Raw genomic sequence first — 20,787 nt, forward strand, 5'->3', positions numbered from 1 at the left:
GACATTGCCATGATTTTTTTTCAGGATAGTTATGCTGACTGTTTAAAAAAAAAAAGGTTATTTTAATGCAAATTTTTCACACATGCCTGTTATCAAAGAGGGCTGGTTTTGGACAAGCTGTAAAAAAGCATAAAATAACAGCTGGCTCAGCAGGAAAAAGCTACTTTAAAGATAAATCATCTGATGTCAGGGAAGATTCTCAAAGCAATCAATTGTAGCAGACAGACAGCAGACATTTAATAGTAAATTTGATTTGTTTGAAAACATGATGTATCTCAATTTCTGAACAGCCCATCAGAGGTTTAGGACAACAAGCTACACTCTTCCTCCTGCTCTCTGCATCAAAATTTTACTACTCCACAGCCCAAACGGGACTAAGTGACTTGGTCACTCAGAGGGCCATGCACCAGAGGGGTGTACGAACTGGACAGACAATGGATTCTTCACCAAAATCTTCCTCCAAATAAACCCAAAGAAGAGAAAAAAAAAATTGCAGCAGTCAGAGATACAGAGCAAGAAAGAGAAACACTGGAGCAGCTGTTCCTTGGACTTAAATGTTGATCTTTTTTTGTGCTGAGATGCACCCAAGCAAGATCCGTCTTTGGCAGTTTACAAACTCCAAGTGAAGTAAGAAGCCTACAGTGCAGAGACAATCCAAAACCCTACTCTTGTTGCTGTTCCTTTTTCTTTGCTACACAAGGTAATAAGAAACATGCATGCAGATGCAAAAATAGAGACAGTTTGATCTTTCATCACTTGGTTGAGCAACTGATGCAAGATGAAGTATTTACTGGCAGCACCTGTAGCAATAGCCCTGCCTGTTGCAATGCTGGCACACCTTGCAGGATTTGGCCAATAACACTTCTTCAAGTGAAAAGTCCTCTGTGTTGCGCAGTACTGAAAGAGGTCATTATGCTACAGCATAAATATTTACTAATAGTCCTTCCTACAGCTCTTCACCAACAATTTTCCCTTCAGAGAGTGACCAGACTCCTGGAATGAGTGATACTGTTTATTATCGCAGCAAGAGATGATAATGGAGGTTGTCCAGCACCTCCTTGTTAGAAGACTTTGTTTTCAGTTATAAATTTATAAGTTGGGCAAATCTCACCCATTTGGGCTAAGATTTCGCAGGGAGAGCCTGACAGCAGGAGCGTGCGATGGCTCCATATGTGCAGCCTCACAGTTTCTCCAGGCTGGCCGCAGTTTGATACAGGCTTCAGTCACACCATCACATGCTATTTTTTTTCTGCAGAACATACCTGCATTCAGCACACAAGGTGGACAGTTTTCAAATAATGAGCAGCTATTCAACATTTTGTTTCTTCCTCTTTGGCCTTAGGCTTCCTTTTAGAACACACTGCAAGGAAGTTTTATTCTGCAGTAAGGAAACCACAGGTTTTAACCAAGAATCTAAAAACAAAATAAAGTTACTTTTCACACCTGTAGGCTATAAACCACCTCTTCTGAATTGATTCAGCTGGGAAAAAACCCTAAAGATAAGATTTTCACGGGCATCATTGTACAAATAACTTTTTGGGAAGGTACAGCACATTTGTTCTGATGAGCTACAGATAATTCTCCACAATAAGGAACCATTGTTCTTAATAACTGCAATGCTGATTTAATACTGATTAAAGAGAAGTTCCTCTTCCAGGATTTGTAAATCTGTCTGCAGTGTAATTGGCATCCCAAATCTTGTGGTAAGCCACAAAAACTATTAAGGCTGGCTAGGAAAGGAAATTGTAGTTTTGACTTATATTGGTTATCTGCTTTTACTGGCTTACATTTCATGCAGGAGTGTATTAGAGCAGGATTCCTTGGATCTTTGGGATCTGGGCCCTGCAGTCTGAGAAGATGGGGAAATAAGCAGGACAGAAACCAATTGCTACCATCTGGGTTGGCAAAACCTTTGTCTGAAAAGCAAGATCAAAAACCTAGAATAAGAGAAGACTCCCTTCCAACACAGCAGCAGGAAGATGCTAAAGTAGGAAGAAAAGACTTTACCAAGTGTTATGAAGGAGGAATAGTCTTTTAGGGTGAGATTTAAGAGGTTTAGACTCAACTCCGAGCCACAGCTCATATTTTATGTGGTCTTGGACTAATCATCTGGTCTCTCTTTGCTTTAGTTACCATTTGTAAAATCACAGTAATCTCTCTCATCCCCACTGAGAAGTCCTCCAGCCAGGCAACGTGTAGGTATGTCTACCAGACATGCAGAGGCAGACCTAAGTTTGTTCTGCTCATAAACTGAGCTGGCTGGTTGCAAGCAAGATCTGTCATGAAAGCCACAAAGTGACATTTGAACAGGCTTATACCAAAATTATTACATCTCACAGAGACCAACCTGTAACACAGACAACGGAGCTCACCTCTGCCGTGCCTGCCAGCAGCCACTCGTGTTGGCAGATCCACTGCCTTTTTTTATTCCTTTGTACAATGTCACAGATTTTTGTTGCTTCTCTATACTCTAATAGAATACAGAGACTAATAAGAGTTAAGATTAATAACAGTTATATAGCACTGAGTGCAGGCAGAACGGTTCAAGACAGCTGAATTTTAGTCTCAGCTCTCTGTAGGAATTTATGTAAACCATCACCTTATCCTGGTGCAGTGTACACGTATATAACACAGGTGTGACAGTTCCTCACTTGCCAGTGGTGTGGCAGAGTTCAGTTAAGAGCGCACAGCATAACTCCAAAATCTTTCAATAAGCTACTGTATAGATTCCAGATATTACTGCTTAAATTCCATGGCAAAATGGATTTTATTTTTTCAAGTCCCAACGTTTAATGAATCATTTGATGCTATTCTAGATTTAATATCTTAACCACCTTGCCCATGTCTGACACCTGCATCGTTTTACATGATTGGTGTCAGCAATAAAGCTGGAATAAGAGGGCTTTTTCTCCTTTGAAGAAGTGGGAGAATAGAGACGCCATATGGCCCAAAAGGCCACTCTGCCTAATGAAGTTTGTGCTTTCCACAGCACAAACAAAACAGCTCCATCAATTGGATCTTCATTCTCAAAACTGACATGCAGTTGGTCTTAAAACACTGCCTCCTTCTCAAAAATCAACAAAGGATTGATTTGCTCTCAACCAAAAGCATTTTCACCAAGACGAACACAAGCATCTGGCCAATTCATTAAATGTTTGGATCCTTTGAAAGAATAAGTCAGTGATACCTTGTGTTTACTTGCAGACCTTGGCAAGAAAGACACTAGGGGAACATTTGTTTTCAGGGGAAATTGTTCTAGTGAAAAGCAATTGGTTTGAAACATTACATGAACACATCTGTACCACTGGAGACAAAGGACATAAGTAATCCATCAAAAATGGTCTGAGCAACAGCAATGCACAAGGGTACACTGTGAGACAAGGAAGGAAGATGCAAAGAGTCTAAGGAGTACTGGTTTTAGCCAGCATTAGAACAAGGATGCATGGAGATGAACGATAACTCAGCCCATATGTCTGCCACACATTTAGTTTAAAGTTACCCTTTTCTTGGCACTTGATGATCAATATTTGTTTGCACAGGGCTCAATCTCACACCCACAGAAGCCAGTGGGAGCTTGCCATTTCCTTCCATAGCTGCCTGATGAGGCTCCAAATAACTAGTGTTTGTGCCCAGGGCTTTTCAGTGCCAAATATAATGAACACTATTGTTCTTAACACAATTAAATTTGATAATCCAATTTCCCTGAGCAACTGAATTGGAGGTTTTGCCTCAATCTTTCCTGAATTCTAGTTCAACTTTTACCCTGTGCCTCCTGGCTTTTCCCTTTCATTTGTTTCTGTTATGCTACTAAGAATAGTCAGAGCCTTCTTTGACTTGCAGATGTCTTCGATGCCTCTTTGCCTTGGAATAATGGGAGCTGGCTTGGGCCCTGAGCTTTATAGAAGATACTGGATGACACAGAAGATCAAAAACTTTGGCAACCTCCACATACTGCAAAAGCACAAGCAGGACTGAAGCAGGCTCCTCTAGCATTCCTTTCTCCACACCAAACAGTCTGGAAAACATGTCCAAAAGGAGTCTGTATAGACATGACTCTTTATAGACTATTTCCACTTCACCCTTTTTGCTCAGTGTAGCAAAGAAAGATGAATGAATGTGGATAGGAAAGAGGTGAACGAGGAAAACCAAATCTGCAAACTATGTAAACTATAATACAGCTTTTGCGGCTTTATCCCACTCATGCTACAGGAGTCTTATAGCAAGAGGTTTTCCCTCACCTCAGCATCTCTTTCCTGATAAGACATTTACATTCTGGTCTCTCTCCCATCCTGGCTCTGCAGCAAAGTGCATTCTCCAAGAATCACTCCGTTATCGGGTGATAATCCTCCATCAAGCAGCACCAAGTGTTTGCTACATGTCCTGAGTCCACAGCAGCCCTCTTACTGTGAAGGTGAAGAAGAAGAAATAGAACAAAAACAGGCCAAGTGCCAACCAGTAGGCAGCTGGAAATTGCCCTAAATTCTGTCCTCAATTCCACTGTCTGAGAGAAACAGACCTTTGTAGACCAGATACTGGGGGTGCTGATCAGGCAACAGGGTGAGCAAGATACCTGATTTCACCCCCTGCTTCGTAACCCTCTCCTTTGCTCCCTCAGCATCCTCCAGCATGCCAAATTTCATCCAGCTCTTTCCCTCCTCAAAGGCAAGGAGCAATAAGCATATTTCTGTGGCAGCCAGAGCAGAGGAATCTCTGATTACCGAGAGAAGTGTCTTTGGGGGCCTTCAGAAATGCTCAGCCCAGCAGGTGACCCCAAAATCCCATTGTCAGGCCAAGCAAGCCCTTTGAAGCTGGTCAAAAGCACAGCCAGAGAACCCGTGGTCACCAAGATGGCATCTGAAGCTTTTTTAATCCTGCCTTCACCAAGGGGATTTCTCAGGAACTGAGCATCCCTGGGTCATATGCCAGCTCTGAGCTTTGTTTCAATCTAAATATTATTATTCCTGAAGACACCATGCTTTGCAAAAGCTCAGCACATGGATCTTCCAGATGTGTGTTTTTATATGGGTGCCTTAACATTTGTTTTGAGAACTATCCTGTTCCAACAGCAAACATAAAGATCAGTGTGACCTCTCCTTATCGCACAGCCTTTCCTGTGTGGAATTCATTGTGATCTGGACCCTAGTGACTATTGCATCATTTCTGTTTATTTGTAACCTTTGGCACTGCGTAATCTTATCTGCCTGCAGCCGGCTGAAGCAGAAGATGTGCAGCAACATAGCCAGCTCTGGCAATCCTCAAACACTGGAAAGGGCCAGTTAAGAGTGGAGGTCAGTAAATGATCAGCAAAGCAAATCTGCAATCATTGATAGTTACGCAGAAATCAGCTCTCTCTCGTCCCCCAAAGCAGGTGAGGCCTGGCTTTTCTCCACCTCCACTCACCAATCACGATGAGGGTGTAGTTCACATTGGTGCTGCCGAAGCCATTGGTGGCTTTACAAATGTAGGTTCCCGCGTCTTCACTTTCCACCTCCTTGATTTTCAGCCCTTGCTGAAGGATTCGGAACCTTGTCCAGCCGCTGTGGATAGTGCGTCCATCCTTCATCCACATGGTGAGAGGAGGGGGATCACCCTCCACTGGGCACAGGAGCTTGATGGTCCTCCCTAACCTCACGGACTGACGGTGAATCACTTTATCAGCAATCCTTGGGGGGCCTAAGAAAGAACAGAGAGAGGAAGAGCAGTTATTGCTTTTTCCAGTGCTATAACACTGATTTAAAGACCAGTCATCAGTCAGGGCATTATGCTGACTGCTATACAGAGATATAGTGAAAAGTGTTTAGCAAAAATCACTTACAACCAAGGCTAAAAATGCTGGCAAATACAGAGGGGTACAACAACAGATACCGGTTTGTGCAAGACCTGAAGCTGTAGCCTTGCCATCAGCAGCAGCTCATGCTAACCCACCAGGGAAGCCTGGTGCTGAGTCTCTTTTGCTTTTCCAAAGCACCCTCATTTTCTTATAGCAAGGAGGAGTCCAACACACTAACTGTTCAGCTGTATTTGTTAAAGCAACTGTAGTTGTTTTAAACTTAACACCTACCCTGAAGGCAAAATTAGTAACAGCATTGGTACTTAAAACAAAACACTTCCCCCCCCCCCAAAGAAGTTATAATCCTTTTATGTTGTATGTACAGTAATTCCCTTTAATAGTCACCAGATGGGCTTTATCTGAGACACATAAGCCTGCAGTTGTCAGACATAAAGCATTCATTGGGTAGCGCTTCACCGAAAGATACAGCATAGCTTGACATGTTAACATTGCCTACAGTCCAAAAGAAGATATTTTTATAAATTGCCTTGGCGATGCTTCTGGTTTGACCTGTCCGACAAATATTTGTTCTTTGTAAAAGGTGATAATTTCACGCAAAACAGAGTGTCCCTGGAATGCCACAGAGTGAACACACTGGTTGCCACATGATAACAGGATGCACTGGGACAGGCCAACACTCAGAAAAACGAAGTGATAAAGACTCCAATAGTGGGAATGGTCCCATAGCTGAATTCAAACCTGAATTTCTTCCCAAGGCTCTGAAAAGTTGAAGCAGAGAGTCTTTTTCCTGCATCTGCCTGTTCTGCCTTTTCATTAGTTGCACAAGTTCCCCACAAAAACTGCAATACTAATGCTCTTCCCAGAATAGACTATTAATGGGTGTGATAATAAGTGCCCTGCTCTTGCATAAGGACAAAATGTTTTGCTAAGGATTGCTGATGCTGAGTTGCACCCAAAACCCACAAGATGTTTGAGGGATTTGGAACTGTTCTGTCATATTTTATTCCTGTTCCTAGTGTTTTGCAGGATTGGACCCACATGGGATAAGCTACAGAGCTCATATTTGCACTTCCTCATGACTAATTCCTATTATTCCAACATCTGCCTGAATTCTCCCCAGCATGACTAAGGCAGTCCAGCTCATGAATGACTACAGTGCTGCTGTCGCAGTTACTCATGTTGAATCGCATCCATTAATTTCGCAGCTTTGCTGGTGAACAGAAGTGCTGCTCAAGCTGAGAAAAGAGTCATGAACTAGCTTGAAACTCATTTAGTTTAAATAAGAGCCAGGTTAAACCGATGGGTCTTAGACACTCTCAGATTCTGATGAACTGTTGAAGACCTGAAGTGGGGATCTTGAGAGCATTTATTCTGAAAAAGTCAGTCCCTGGCAAAGATAACACCCATCCCTGCACAGCTTCTGCAGACACCTGTGGGACAGCATCTTGGAAGTGATGGTGCCCTCCCAGACTCCAAGGAGAGTGACAAAACACTGTGAGAAATCCTGCCCGTCCAGGTCTTTCTAAGCACTGAAAACCACACTGTTAATGTTCTTCACCTTGGGAGATCTCCAACCAGCTCTGAGGATGGAGAGATAATCCCAAGATCCTTTGAATGCTGATCTGACACATTGCGTTGCTGAATCTTTTAAAGAGGAAATCCACCCATTTCCAGAGGGGTTGTGTGTGTTGGCTTCGATAAAGCAGAATTCACAAACACCAGGTGAGGATCCAGCCCCAAATTCTGCTACATTTCACTACATGGTGCAGTGTCTCACTCAGCATAAAGGAGCAGAAATGTCCAGACAAGTCCACAGCCTTGCTGAAATTCTGGGTTGGCCCTTGGAGAGGCCGTTTATGACCTAGAGCCCTACCAAACCAAGTCAAACTTTAAAAGTAGCTTCATTGCAATCTATTTGTGAGCCAGGATACTACTCCATGCATATTCAAATGGCAAAAACAGATCTATAATTAGTGCTAGGGAAAATTGTTCGGTGCAGGGCAAGCAGGGACAGTGGAGAGAGAGCACCCGCCTCCCAGCTTGGAAACCTGCTGTAGCTCCTTCAAAATCCCTTTCCTTCCGACATTCAGGTTGACTCCTGATGAATTTTGAGACCTGGAGGAATTAGATAGTTTCCCAGTCACGTCATGTGCCTCATTGGGGCAGGCTGCACAAGCGGCTCTCCTGATGGCACCAGAGTTGCCTCTGGATCTGTCACATGTTTGGGTCAGTGGTAAGCTTGGTCCTACTAAATGCCATTTTCCTTTGATTGACCTTTCGTTCTGAGGAATTGTTGGATCGCTCTCTGTCACAGGATCTATGCGTAGACCTTTATGACATTTAGAAAAGGGTGCGTTTCTTGAAGCCTTTCTGCCTGAGAAGAAAAACACTAGCACAGTCCTTTGCAGGCCTTCATTAGCCCCTCCAGCGATTTTTCTTGGGATGAGGAATAAAAATTTCCCCCCACTCTTTTTCCTGCTCTGAATCTTTCTGGGTACAGCTGCATGCACTTCTCAATGAGGTACAGCTTCAGGACATAGATGTTAATACCTTACTTCTGTTCATTTGGTGCTGTAAACATGCACATTTTATTACCTATCATCTTTGCTTTAATAACTTTCTGTGCAAGCAGTACACTCTCTCTGGAATCAGTGCCTTCGCATATGCCAGAGGCTTCAGAGGCCCTGGCAAGCCAACGATAGATAGCTGGACCTCCTGTAGATGGCTACAGCAAGAATAAAATGTTGATATCATCACGGATCTCTGTCTATCTTTCTAATGTACAGGCATCCACTGGGTCTTATTTCACTACGTATCTGCACAGCCCTGCCTTGGGACTGCAACAGTGACAGATGAATGCTTTTCAAGTCAAGATACACTTTGGCACATCTCGCCAGTCTGCGCTGTCAGTATTTGGAGGGTAGGCAGTGGAGAGGGGGAAGAGTGTTTTGCAAAAAGGCCCTTCTGCGCCATCCCTTGTGCCGTAGGTGCTGCTGACACAGAGCTGCCTCACATGGCGTACCCCGGAAATCCCACGCTATCCAGATAGAAATGTATTCCCCCTCTGAATCCATACATTAAGCTGTCCAGAACCCCTCAGGTTCCCCTGGAGTTTAATTTCCAGGGCTTCTCCATGGCAGTTCTATCTTCTACTATATGAACAGAGCAAAAAGATGTAGTAAAAAAATGCTGAGCACCCCAATTTCTTATGTGCACCACTGGTATTGAAGGGAGCTCCCCACCTTGCAGAACTGGCCCATAATATGCCAGGGAGGTGGCCATGAGAGCAGAGTGCCCAATAGCTGCCAGCTCACCCAAGGCGTTGATTTGGGGGGGTCCCTCGGCGGCTGCCTCCCGCGGGGCTGGGGCACGCACACGCTCACAGCTGAGTGCGGCGGCATGGGAGCAGAGCCCAGGGCACAGCCCGCGGCCCTGCGGGCTGGATACATTTCTACAGCTGCTTAGAGAGGCAAAATCGCAGGAAAGCACCTGCTGCTTCACCTACAGCTGCCAGTGAGGTAAAAAAAGTCTGAACCCTGGCTGCTGCCGACTTCCCATCCCTTGCCACTGCCGGCTTCTGTCCTGTGCTCTAATGCAGCATTAAAAAGCAGACGCAATTACTCCCCAAGCAGCCAGTGTCACGATCTCAGCCTTGTGTAGACTCCAGCTTTGTGTAGACTCCAGCTTTGTGTTGTATGTAAGCAGAAATGATCTAATGTATTTTGAGAGCAATACCCTGTAGCTGCTTGCTGTACTGCCGCTCTTGCCTTTTTTGTGGGTTATGCATTAGGGCAACACCACAAGAGCTGGATCGCAACACCATAAGGGATTGTTTTGAAACCTGAAATCATTTTGTTAAACCAGACTGTTAAAATTGTGAATATATATATCTACCAACACAATTTTTTTTAATGTCAATATATACATACCATCTTTCTGGCTATGGGGGGGATCCCGTGAGTTGCCATGTGCCCGCACCCATGGGCCAAAGCTCCACGCTGGATCCTTTCAAGACAGAGCAGGAGAGATCAGTGCTCTCTGGCCCTGGGTGTAAATCCTGGGGGAGGTGTCCCTACACCATACTTCCCCTGATTTCTTAGCCATTAGGCAGTGACTCTTGAAAAAATCAGCCTTTGGAAGCGCTGAGAATCTGCAACCTCTGATGCTCCTGGAGACAAAGATAACTTCCTGCAGCATTTTGCCATGACATATGGGAGAAGGGGCCAAAACCAAGGCCTCAGGTAGATATTCCACCAAAATTGGTGGCACAGATTTTTACACATTTGTAGAGTTAGGAGGGGAGGGGGGAATGGTGGGGAGAGAAAACAACCACCATTTCTTGTTTTGACTCTTGATTTTCCATTATGCAAAGGCAGCTCTCTATGGCCACAGGGCGCTGCTGAGAAACAGCCTTTTAAGCCGCAACACGCTGGAGAGGGTGCAGCTGACTTCACAGCCTGTGCAAACAGAAGGAGCTGTTATGATAAATTAAGCCCTACCTCGACACAAACTCAGTGGGGGCAGGTTTTCTTCAACCCAATAGTTTGAGAGAATCATTTCTTAATATTTTGGCCAAGGGGGAAGGGTGAGGTTTGACATCCGTGGATGTGACTTGGGAAGAAGTGACGAGAATGCAGCTGCCTCCCCCCGCGCCTGGTTGTTATTCTTTCTCCAAATACAAACTAAATATAACTTTGCTCCATAACATTCAAATCATTTTAGTTACTAGAAGGGATCATGCCTGGAGTTCCAAGGGCCAGGGTGCAATCAGGCTTAAAATATAATTTAAACAATCCAGACCCTACATTTTCCACCAAGTTATTTTCTTGCTTGTAGTTTCTCCATCTGCAAATACATGTAAGTACACCCAGAAAGAAACCAACAATCCCAGCCAGATGCCAAGTTTTCTGTTCAAGATCATATAAGCCCAGTCAAACATTAACAAGGAAATGCTGTGATCACTTCATTTGTTTTAAATATTTCTGCTCATATACATGCAGACAAGTGTGCAGATTTATTTGCCTCATTTACGAATACAAGCAACTGGAATCTCCATTCTGTTCCATTATATAAAAGACAGATCCTACACCTGTCTTACTGAACAGCTGGGCAATTTTCAATTTATATCCTGCGATACTGCTCTCCACTATCCTATACCACAGAAAAGCCCCACTTGCTGCTCTGCTGCTGGCACTGTTTTACAAGCATTCCTGTTCATCCCCCCACCAGTGCTGTGGAAGGGCTGGTGGTTGCCACTTCTTGGCAAAAGGAGTTATGTAAAACCCAAGAAAGCCTCTTTGCTTTAGCAAATAGCTATTTCCGGGAAGCAGCAAAACCAATTTCTAGAAGTGTATTTAAGACACAACAGTGGAATAGCCTGGAGCTTCCTGTCCATATTTCTCACAGTCAAAAACACACACACATGTAATTATATTTTCCTGGACTGCATTGCAAAGTTCATGCACTCATTCAACTCATACATGTAGTAAACATGATTTATAGCTCTGTGTGAAAACTCTCTAGATATATGGTGTTTTGATAGTGACTTGAACCTAGAGCTATAATTTAGTAACACCTAGCAGTGAAAGTTAAATGATTTCCCACTCCACATTCCTAACTTTCCATGAACCCCTTTTACTGCTAACCTGGGGAGGAGATACTGCTTCTACAATTGTTTGGACTTAGCCTTGGTATTCCTTCGACTAAACTGCACACTAACATCAAGCTTCACATATGGTGAACACACCAGCACTGACCCACGTCCTATGAGACCATTTGCCATGATACAGTTCAAAGTGAACTTTATTAACACATTAAACATAATTACAAAGAGGAAATTCCAAGGAAGGTCAACCAGCCCGGACAGTTTCTTGGAATGGAAAGTAATTTATAATATCCACATACTGTATTGTAAAGTTTATAAAGAAGTTAAATAAGTTTTAAGAGCCCCATGGGTTATGTATATTTTTTTATTTAATACCAAACACATTCACTTTCCATGAAGATAAGATTTCTTTTGAAGAGCTGTGTTAGCAAATTAGCAAAGTCATTTACCATGAAGCACCCAAACAACCCATCAACACATGCAAGGAATTAACATCAGGGACTGGAGCATCACAGACAATGTGTGTCCTACGAGGAGAATAGAGCAAAACAGAGAAATCTTTCATTATGGCAGTGAGATGAAGGAGTTGGACAATGGCCGCTAACCAAACCACTTGTGAACACAATCTGTTACACCAACACCTGAGGCAACACTTGGCCTTCACCATACTTGTCACTGTAAAACCTGATCCTCCAGAGTCCTTAGTACAAGGATGGTTCACACCAATGTTGGTTTCTTTTACCTCTCCCATGCTTAAGAATGAACACGGATGGCTAGAAAGGATCATCTAAAAGCCATGTTTTAAACTTGCTTCCAGAGTTGGTTAACGTGGGATATCAATTGCCAGAAAGCTGGGCTGGACAGCTGCTTACAGTAGGACTTCAACCCTTACTACAGTAGTTTAACCCTCTCTGCAAGACTAACATGAGGATTATACATTTACGCTCTCTGCACATCATTACTACCATTATTTGTGTTGGCATTCAAGCGGTAATGTTGTATCAATGGACAGAGCCCTCGCTATGCTGGGGGCTGGACAAACACCTACCAAAGAACAATTCCCACAGGGAAGGGCTTACAAAGCAATGATGGCAAGAGTTTCAATTAACATGAGTAGGTGTTCCTCAAAGAGAGGAACTCTTGGCTCTCCGCACAGTGGGAAGCCATTACATGGACAGCAGAACTGATAAAAATGCTTTTTGACAGAGATAAAAGGATGAATGTTTTGCCCATGTATACCATTAACTATTGGAATAAGCAGTTCAAAGGACTGCTGAATCCAACATCTTTTCATACTTTCAAAACAAAACAGCCTGCATTTCCAAAAGGTATGCATTAGCAAGTAAAGTAGGGGTCAGCGTAGGGGTAACTGGGCCAAATGCTTTGGTATGTGACATGAGGAGATCAGATTAGATGAGCTAATGGGTCCTTCTTGGCTTGAAAACATAGGCGCCCACAGACAAAAACAATGCTTATCAAAAACAATCAAAAGATTAAAGAAAAAAACAACAGCATCGCTGTAGAACAAAGACTCCTAGAGAGGAACACAAAAACACCACAAGTATTTGCTGACTAGCCCCAACGACTGGGCAGGCTTAGCTTCAGGAATAGCAGACTGTTTGCAGGAGCAAGTTCTAGGCTTGGGCTGCACAGCTGAGCCCAACAACGTGATGGAGAAAATAGCTTTGTGGCTTCATTTTACAGTAAGTAAAGTGACATATTTTCTCTTTCTTCCCTACCTCTGTGGCAGGAGCTGCTTTCCTGATGAAATGGATATTTATTGATAGCACAAGAAGTGCTTGCCATATTTTTACATGAGTAATAACTAGCCCCTTGGGTGGAGGCTGCCAGTAAATTTTCTACTCTAGATGTTCCAAAAACAAGAAAAGTAGAATATTTGGGAACATGTTCCATTTAATTAAGTGCCCTGCATACACATTTCACTGAGATTTAATAAAATAGTTATTGTATGTTAAACAATTGGCACTTGATTATTGCATAGATTTATTGCAGTTCAACAACAGTAGATGAGATACGTATCTCTTACATGGTTTTTAAATCCTTTGAGCATATGTTTTCAATAATCAGTTGGTATTTATTTAACATTAAATTACCATCTTATTAAATTAAATGTGCATGGGTGACATTCAATTTCAAGTGTTGCTGAATATTTTTTCAGCAGCAAAAAATAGTAACTTTATCCCTTAGGTTTTGAGGTAGCAAACGCAGAGGAGAGTTAGGATTACTTCAAATTACCTCTGAAGAAACAGATTTCATATGCTAGGAGGTTTCTCTTCTAGTGTGGAAGGAAAGATATTATTTAGTGTTTCTTAAGTGCTGCCAGTGGGCTTAGCGTGGGCCAAAAGAGAGGACTAATATTTCTACTCTAAGGCTAAAATTATATTGACGGCGCAGTTCAGGTATGCAGTTCAATGGATAACCAGAAAACTTTTTTTAGAGAAGAGGTAAGTATAACAAAGGTGTGTTGGCACACTTACCCACACAAGCTACCCTTTTCATTCCCATTCAAGAAGGCAAGCCCATTGGAATAATGGCATTCCTAATTTGCTTTCTCAAAAGAAATGGCATTAAAGCGTATTTTCAAGGTTCTGAGATTAAAAGGCTTTTTTTTAGCCTCCTGTTTCCAGGAAGGACAAACTGCTTAATTCTGGAAGAAAGCTAGAAATCCTCTGGCTTAAGGGAGTTAGAAGGATCCAGAACCCAATTGAAAATCCTGCCCCATAGTCCCAACCTGCTCTCACCAAACCTAACCCAAACCCACAGCATCTCCACCACAAGTCACACAGGGACCATTCCTGCCAGCACAAGGCATCTGTTTGCTTCCCATAATCTCTGGGAAACAATCCAGTCAGGCAGCCCTGAATTAGCTTCTGGGGTTAATCTACCCCAATTTTAACATAAATACTATTGTACTCTGCCCTTCCAACTTCTTCCCCACCATACAAATCCCGCTTCACGAGCCCAGTGGATTTCCCAGCCAAATCGCCCACCATCTCCAAGACTTTCAGCAAAACAAACCAGACACACTGCAAATCTCAGTTTAATTCACTTATTTTGTAACAAAACTCCCCTTTGAGCCACCAGTTGCAATCATGTTCCAAAACCCAAGGCTTCAAAGACTTCAAATTTACTTCTGAGCCAATCTGCTCCGGTTTTTGTCCCCTTCTTTGTCCTCCCTGCCTACGTGCAGTAGCCTGTCACCTAATCATTTTATTTGAGCAGCTCCTAGAAAATAGGATGCCCAAGTTCACGTTTGGTGACACGGATTCCCCTTGAACATTCATAGTCAATATTTAACCCAGTCTAAGCACAGTACAAGGTTTAATAAGTAATTAGCCTTTTCCCTTATAGACAGACGTTTGTGCGAGAGCTGCACAAGCAGGAAATTGTAAGTGTCATTGTTTATGTCTGCAGGGAAACAGAAACCACGATGGTTGACTCCGTGCCATATTCGGGAATGATGTGAGCGAAGATCTTTAAATAGTTGGTTTGCCTTCCTGCTAGTCCACAGCGGCAAGCCTTTGGCCATACAGTGACACAAGGGCCTTTTTCATTTGTATCTAAGAATTTGGTTTTCCTCAAAATGTTCTTTAAAATCTTTTTTAACAAATTTCTTTCTAAGAGATTAAATTGGACTTTACACTCTTTCATCCAATGCTGATTTCTACTGGCTTTTCCCAATACCCAAGATGGAAAAGGTGTGATTAGGGCATTAAGGGCTCAGAAAAAATAAACCATCTTAAACACTCACTCTCAAACAGGAGACACTGCCAAAATATCCATAAGCCTTTTGCTGTTGGGAAATCAGTGGCAGTGCCCTACATGGCAAGCCTGCTCTCAGCTCTCTCTTTGCTCTGCCCTCATCACTGGGGGCTTCTAAGTTTGGTCACCACAAAAACGCGGTAACAACTGTTTGTTGGTAACCACAAGGAGATAAACACCGCTGTATTTGAGAACTGAAGATATTTACAGCGGCTTCTCTAAAACAGAAAGTACTTCTAGCTGAATGGCTGCAGAGCTGACTTGGTATGGAGTGTTTTGAAGAAATGTTTTTCTATCAGAAAATGACACTTCTGTCAAGAACCAAGACTTTGCCCGGTTTGCTCTTTCAATATTCCTTTTTTCAGTTTGAGAAATCTTTTGCGCCATAATTTTGGCAACTTAAAATGAACTACATACAAACAAAAAAGTCAGGATTTTAAAAGTATATTGATTAAGCAATGGTAATCTTTTTTTTAATGGGTTGCCGTATCACTAAAATATGAAAACAGCTTTGATTTGGGACAGGAATAAATTAGAATATATTGAAAAACCAGAAAGGCAAATATATATACATAAAAAAACACCTCACCTTGCTCCAAAAGAAAAATGTGAACCAGAGCTGACTTTCCACCTTCTAAGACAGCAGCATTCTAAAATTCTGCCTGAAACCATTCACCGTTGCCTTACCAAAACCTCCAGTTCATGGTAGGTGTGATGGAAGTGCTCTATCCAGCTCTCTCCAAATTAAACTGTCATCATAAGGGTCTACTTCATGTGTGCCTACATCAGTGTTTCAGTTTGGACCAGGGGTGTGCTTTAAAGTGACTGTTTTGATCATTCCCACCAATTATACTTTGCCTCACATCGTGAAACAGTTTTGGTGCCCATGAACTGAGTTGCTTTTATATGAAATTGAACTGCAAGGTGTGCTCCAGTTCAGATGGGCATTTAGTCCATAGGACCAGATTAGGGCTATTCTGAAGTGAAACGCCCCTCTGAAATGGGGCTGTCAGGTCCTCAGCACCAAATGCTTTGCTTTGCAGAGCCAGTCTTATCAATCCCCACCAGCTGCCAATGCAGACACAGCCAGCAATTGCTAGCTGGGTCTATGGTAAAGCAAAAGCAAAAGCTGTGCTCTTGGATTTCCATTCAATCTACACGACCAAACTGGAGCTCATGCAGAATAAACTCCCAAAATGCCTACAGTGTGAAAATCACCTCCTCAGCACCAAATATTTCACTTCCAAGATTTGTTCCTGTTGTGCTATTCTACGAGCTAACTTAGACACACCTGTACATCTCTTCCAGGAGGGGAAAATACTTAAAAGCATTTTAAAAGGAAGTGTTCACAAGGTTGATTCAGTGAAAACTGTCATTTAAACTCAAGAGATGCCACGTCTCCCACATATGAAAACAGGGAAAGCATCGCTGAATTCTTACAGCATTCACATCGAGTTCCTGCTCCCCAGACACTGAAGCACACACTGCCTGATGTAAATGCACATGATACCCAATAATACTGGCAGGAGCCAGGACTTCTTAATGCATGAAACCTCCATACCTGCAGAATGCTGTAGTCAGATCTCATACAGGAAACAGCCTCAGCTCCAGGCCATACCCGAAGGAAAATAGTAACATTTTCTTCAAATGGATCGACCCAGGTCTGGTGCCACAGCGCAGTGTTAAAACACGCAACGATGCCTGCACAAGTCCATGCGCAAGTGACCTTCTGGCTACGAAAGCTCGAGTTCTCACTGGCACAGTCTGAGGGCTCAGCTGGCGCCTTGGACTGAGGCTAGTCCAGATTTCTGCAGCCTGCCTGCAACTGGGACAGCTTCAAACAGATCCACTTCCTCCGCCCCTCCTTTTCTGCATGCTGGCTTGCTCATGACAACAGGGTTAGTGCACTCTTAAGTGGCCCCTATTAGTGTTTCTAGTAGGAGACAGTAAAGACTTGTTGTTCTTTTACGCTTACTATATCTGATCGCACTGCCGTGGACTGTGCCTAGGATTGCCAGGTGCTTTTCTCGACAGTCCTGGGACTGTTCAGCTTCTAAGACCAGATAAAATCAGTGCATTTCATCTGGTATGTCTGAAGCTCTGCTGCACCCCTTGCTGCTCAAAAGCTGCTTCACTTCATCTGGAGGAAGGTATTTTTGCTATACCTCTATTGCACACCAGCGTGGCAGGTCTCAGGATGAACAGTATTACCAAAACAGCACCTAACAGCGGGTATATTCTGGCTAAATTGAAACACTAAAAATAAGTATTTAAAATATAAATCCATTTAAATTCCCAAAACTATCCAAAGGATTTGGAAATATTTGTCCTTTGCTGAAGATCCCATACTGCCTGCCTTTTATCTCTATAAATCTGCATGAGTAGAAAGATGGTGCTAATTTTTATTTGATACACAAGCAAAGTACCAACCCCCTGTTATTAGCACAGCCTGTGACTGTCAGTGCAATTGCTTTATTTGAGCTGCCCAAACGTCAGCAGCGACTGAGCGTACAGGAGTTTTGCTGACATCGATTGCTCTGTAATTTCAAATGACGTCATTCCACTGGCAGGCTGCGCGCTGGTATGTAACATCGTATCCATCAGGTAGATAGAGCTACACTGGAATATCAATTAATGTGTGCTCCTATTACCTCACAGTCTGGTAATGTACAGTCCCAGCTACCCTCCTGCAAGTGTGTGCGGGGGGAGAAACCTGGAGAGCATAACAGCTATCTAGGAAAAGCTGTGCATGGAGGAATATTGTCTCGCCGTGTGATTACATAGCTGCTTTATCCCCCATCGCATGCGTGCGTGTACCAACACACGCACATCGCATCAGCTGTCAGCAGGAATTCCTGACTGCAGATTAAAGCGTTGCCACAGTCTGTCTGCTCAGCCTGTCCTAGTCGATGCACATGAGAGCAAACTGTCCACTCGCATAGAGATTTCTGAGCGTCTCCATTCAAAATAGGAGGTTTTACTGTTGCAATGACTTGAACTTGTTCTTGAGAGAAGCCACATCAGAAATCACTTCTGTGCTGCACACTGGCATTTCTAAGTGAGGAGTCAAGAGGTCAAAACCCAAGGTTGGAAAAAAGCAGACATACAAGACCCCTTGCTGTACCTGTGGCTGGATAAATCAGCACTTTCCTAATCAGTTGCTAATCCCCTAATCTTTATTGCATGTAAATTCCAATCCCTTCCCAACGGCTGTGCCATGGTAATCTCCAATCTGATTACAGTAAAACCCCATTGGAAGACTCATTGATAAAAGATGGAAATGTGTAAAATCAATTTGCTATATATCATGAACAGTGCTGCACACCCCATCAGGGATCAAAGAACCGCCATAAAATGCCAACAAATAAAGGGCTGTTAAAAACTTTTTTTATCTAACAGTGGATTTGACTATTTGACAAAAGACAAAATTCATTTCTGAAGGGACAACCAGGGCATTGTTTTACATACAGTAAAGGATTAGTTGGTGACTAAGGCAGAAAAGGCAGTGTAAGAAAGGTCGTCATTTAAGGCCATGCTATAAAACTGCGAGGGCAAAAGACAAAAGAGACTAAATGCTCTTAGGCTCACAATTTACTGGCCGGAGCTCAGACTCAGCCAACGATCTCACCTTTACCTCCAGAAGGTACAGCAGGAGCAGTGTTGGCATGGAGCCGTTGGCCAATGAATTTGTCATTTGGTATTTATCTTGATAAGAAGCAATAATCATTAGTAGGGCTAAGAAAAATTCTCCAACTTTTGTTCCTGAGCTCAATCGAGCTTTCGGCTGAAATGGGCCCAGCAGTAGGGAACACAGCTCTGGCCAACCGGGAACAGCCTGGGCTCCATTATTGCTACGCACAGTGGTTTTTAGTTTTGAAAACAATGGAAAATTGATAACACTTTTAAAAACAAAATATCTTGGCAGGATCTCACTCTCATATCAATTTTCTTCAGTGGGTAGAAGGGAAGCCAAAGCCTCTTTCGTGTAACCCACAAAAAGATAAAGAAAAATATTAAATGATAAGCAAGCAGAGCCCAATCTACCTCCTGTGTTTAATCCATTGAGGGGAATTTGCCAGCATTCACAATTTCGTTTTTTAATTCTTGTGATATTAGATGCTTGTTTCTTACTGTCCCTTTTCTGAGGGCATAATCCTGAAGGAGAATCTCCTGTTTATTTGACCATGAAAGGAAATTTGTGACCTTTGTGATTGTGGGGAATCACTAAATGCTCTAAAAACAGGAAGCAAATAAATAAAATCCAATTTGTTGTAAGATTCATGCTATTTAAGCCAGAGTACTGGTTTTCTGGGGTTTGACCCAGGAGTGTTGAACACGCAGGATTAGTAATGTGAGTGTTTCCCACGGATGTGTCCCATGTGATTTATTTAAGCATCTCTATGACATGCATTAAATAAAAGCTGCACTGGCTGTGGGATCCAATAGCTGTAGGATCTAATATAGCTTATGCTCCGTTCACCATAGAGGAGGTTATAAGCAGGTGTCTCTCCTAGAGAAACTGGTATGCAACAATGAACAGAAAGCTGGCTCGTAGCCCCAGATGTTTGCCATTATGGGAAGGGGGGAGAAAGAGGGATGTCAGGGTCCATAAAACCACACTGCTACTCTTGCAGCACCTACAGTCCAAGAGGGACTTCAGTAGCTCAGCTCTGCCATTGATAAAAGTTTTACAAGACCTCTGCTCCAAACAGCCCTGAAATCAAAGGTCTGTTTACTTAGCCTTTGCTTGCTGGGCTTTAGGATAGCGCAGGGAAGATCAAAGCAGAGACCTCGTTTAACATGTCCAAGTACACAACCAGCAAGTCTGTTTATGTTGGATTCCTACACACTGAGTGTGCTGCTGTCTGTCAACACTTCAGGCTCATTTTCAGCAATATTGGGTGAGGAGGGAAATATTGAGAAAGGCCCCACAGATTTTGGTCCTGCTGAAATAGAAGTGAAAGTCAGAGCAAGGAGCTCTGCTTTTAACTGTGACTGCCGAGGTCAAGAATGAACACCTTGCAGGAAAAAAAAAGTAGACCTATGGTCTCTGCTGAAGCGCTACACCATTAAAATGCAGCTAAAGTCTGCATGAAGAGCTGCAAAAGACAATTTTGGTTCTGTATTATTTGGGTCCCACCTGTTTTTATTGCTAATGCACAGTGAGACTAAGGTACTTGGTTTGGCATTAGTAAGATTTCTCAGTGCCTCTTAAGGGGCAAGAACCTGCTGTCACCTTCATTTATTTTTTTGCTTGTTTGGTGCTGGTGCATTCATCTCCCTCTAACATTTAGAAAAAGCTGAAGCCATGCAATGGCCTCTGCCTCAAGCATGGTGGTAGTGGGATGCAGCATTATTACAATCACTCCCATCTACATGGCTTCCCATTTCCACAGGGTTTGTAAGAACTTATTAACTCCCACATTGCTCCTTCTCAGATACATCCGAAATTGGCTGATAGGCTCAAAGGCTATTAGAAGGAATGGAGATGGATCAACCCTCGAAAAATGTCGCCACATGAATCTCATCTCCTTAGGACACCAACCTAAAGATCAGCCAGACAGGGATAGGTACAAAAAGGACACTCAGACAGAAGGAAGTAGCCAGT

General features: G+C 43.0%; 1 protein-coding gene across 2 annotated transcripts in view; it reads right to left on the reverse strand.

Annotated features, from left to right (window-relative positions):
- FGFRL1 (fibroblast growth factor receptor like 1) overlaps positions 1 to 20,787 on the reverse strand; it is a 176,094-nt gene that overhangs the window by 83,436 nt on the left and 71,871 nt on the right. For both annotated transcript variants that reach the window (XM_075709689.1, XM_075709690.1), the window contains exon 3: positions 5,401 to 5,673. In XM_075709689.1, coding sequence (XP_075565804.1) covers positions 5,401 to 5,673 — 273 coding nt within the window. The remainder of the gene's footprint in view (positions 1 to 5,400; positions 5,674 to 20,787) is intronic.

The sequence above is a fragment of the Pelecanus crispus genome, chromosome 4 (assembly GCF_030463565.1).
Source record: "Pelecanus crispus isolate bPelCri1 chromosome 4, bPelCri1.pri, whole genome shotgun sequence".
Classification (NCBI taxonomy): domain Eukaryota; kingdom Metazoa; phylum Chordata; class Aves; order Pelecaniformes; family Pelecanidae; genus Pelecanus; species Pelecanus crispus.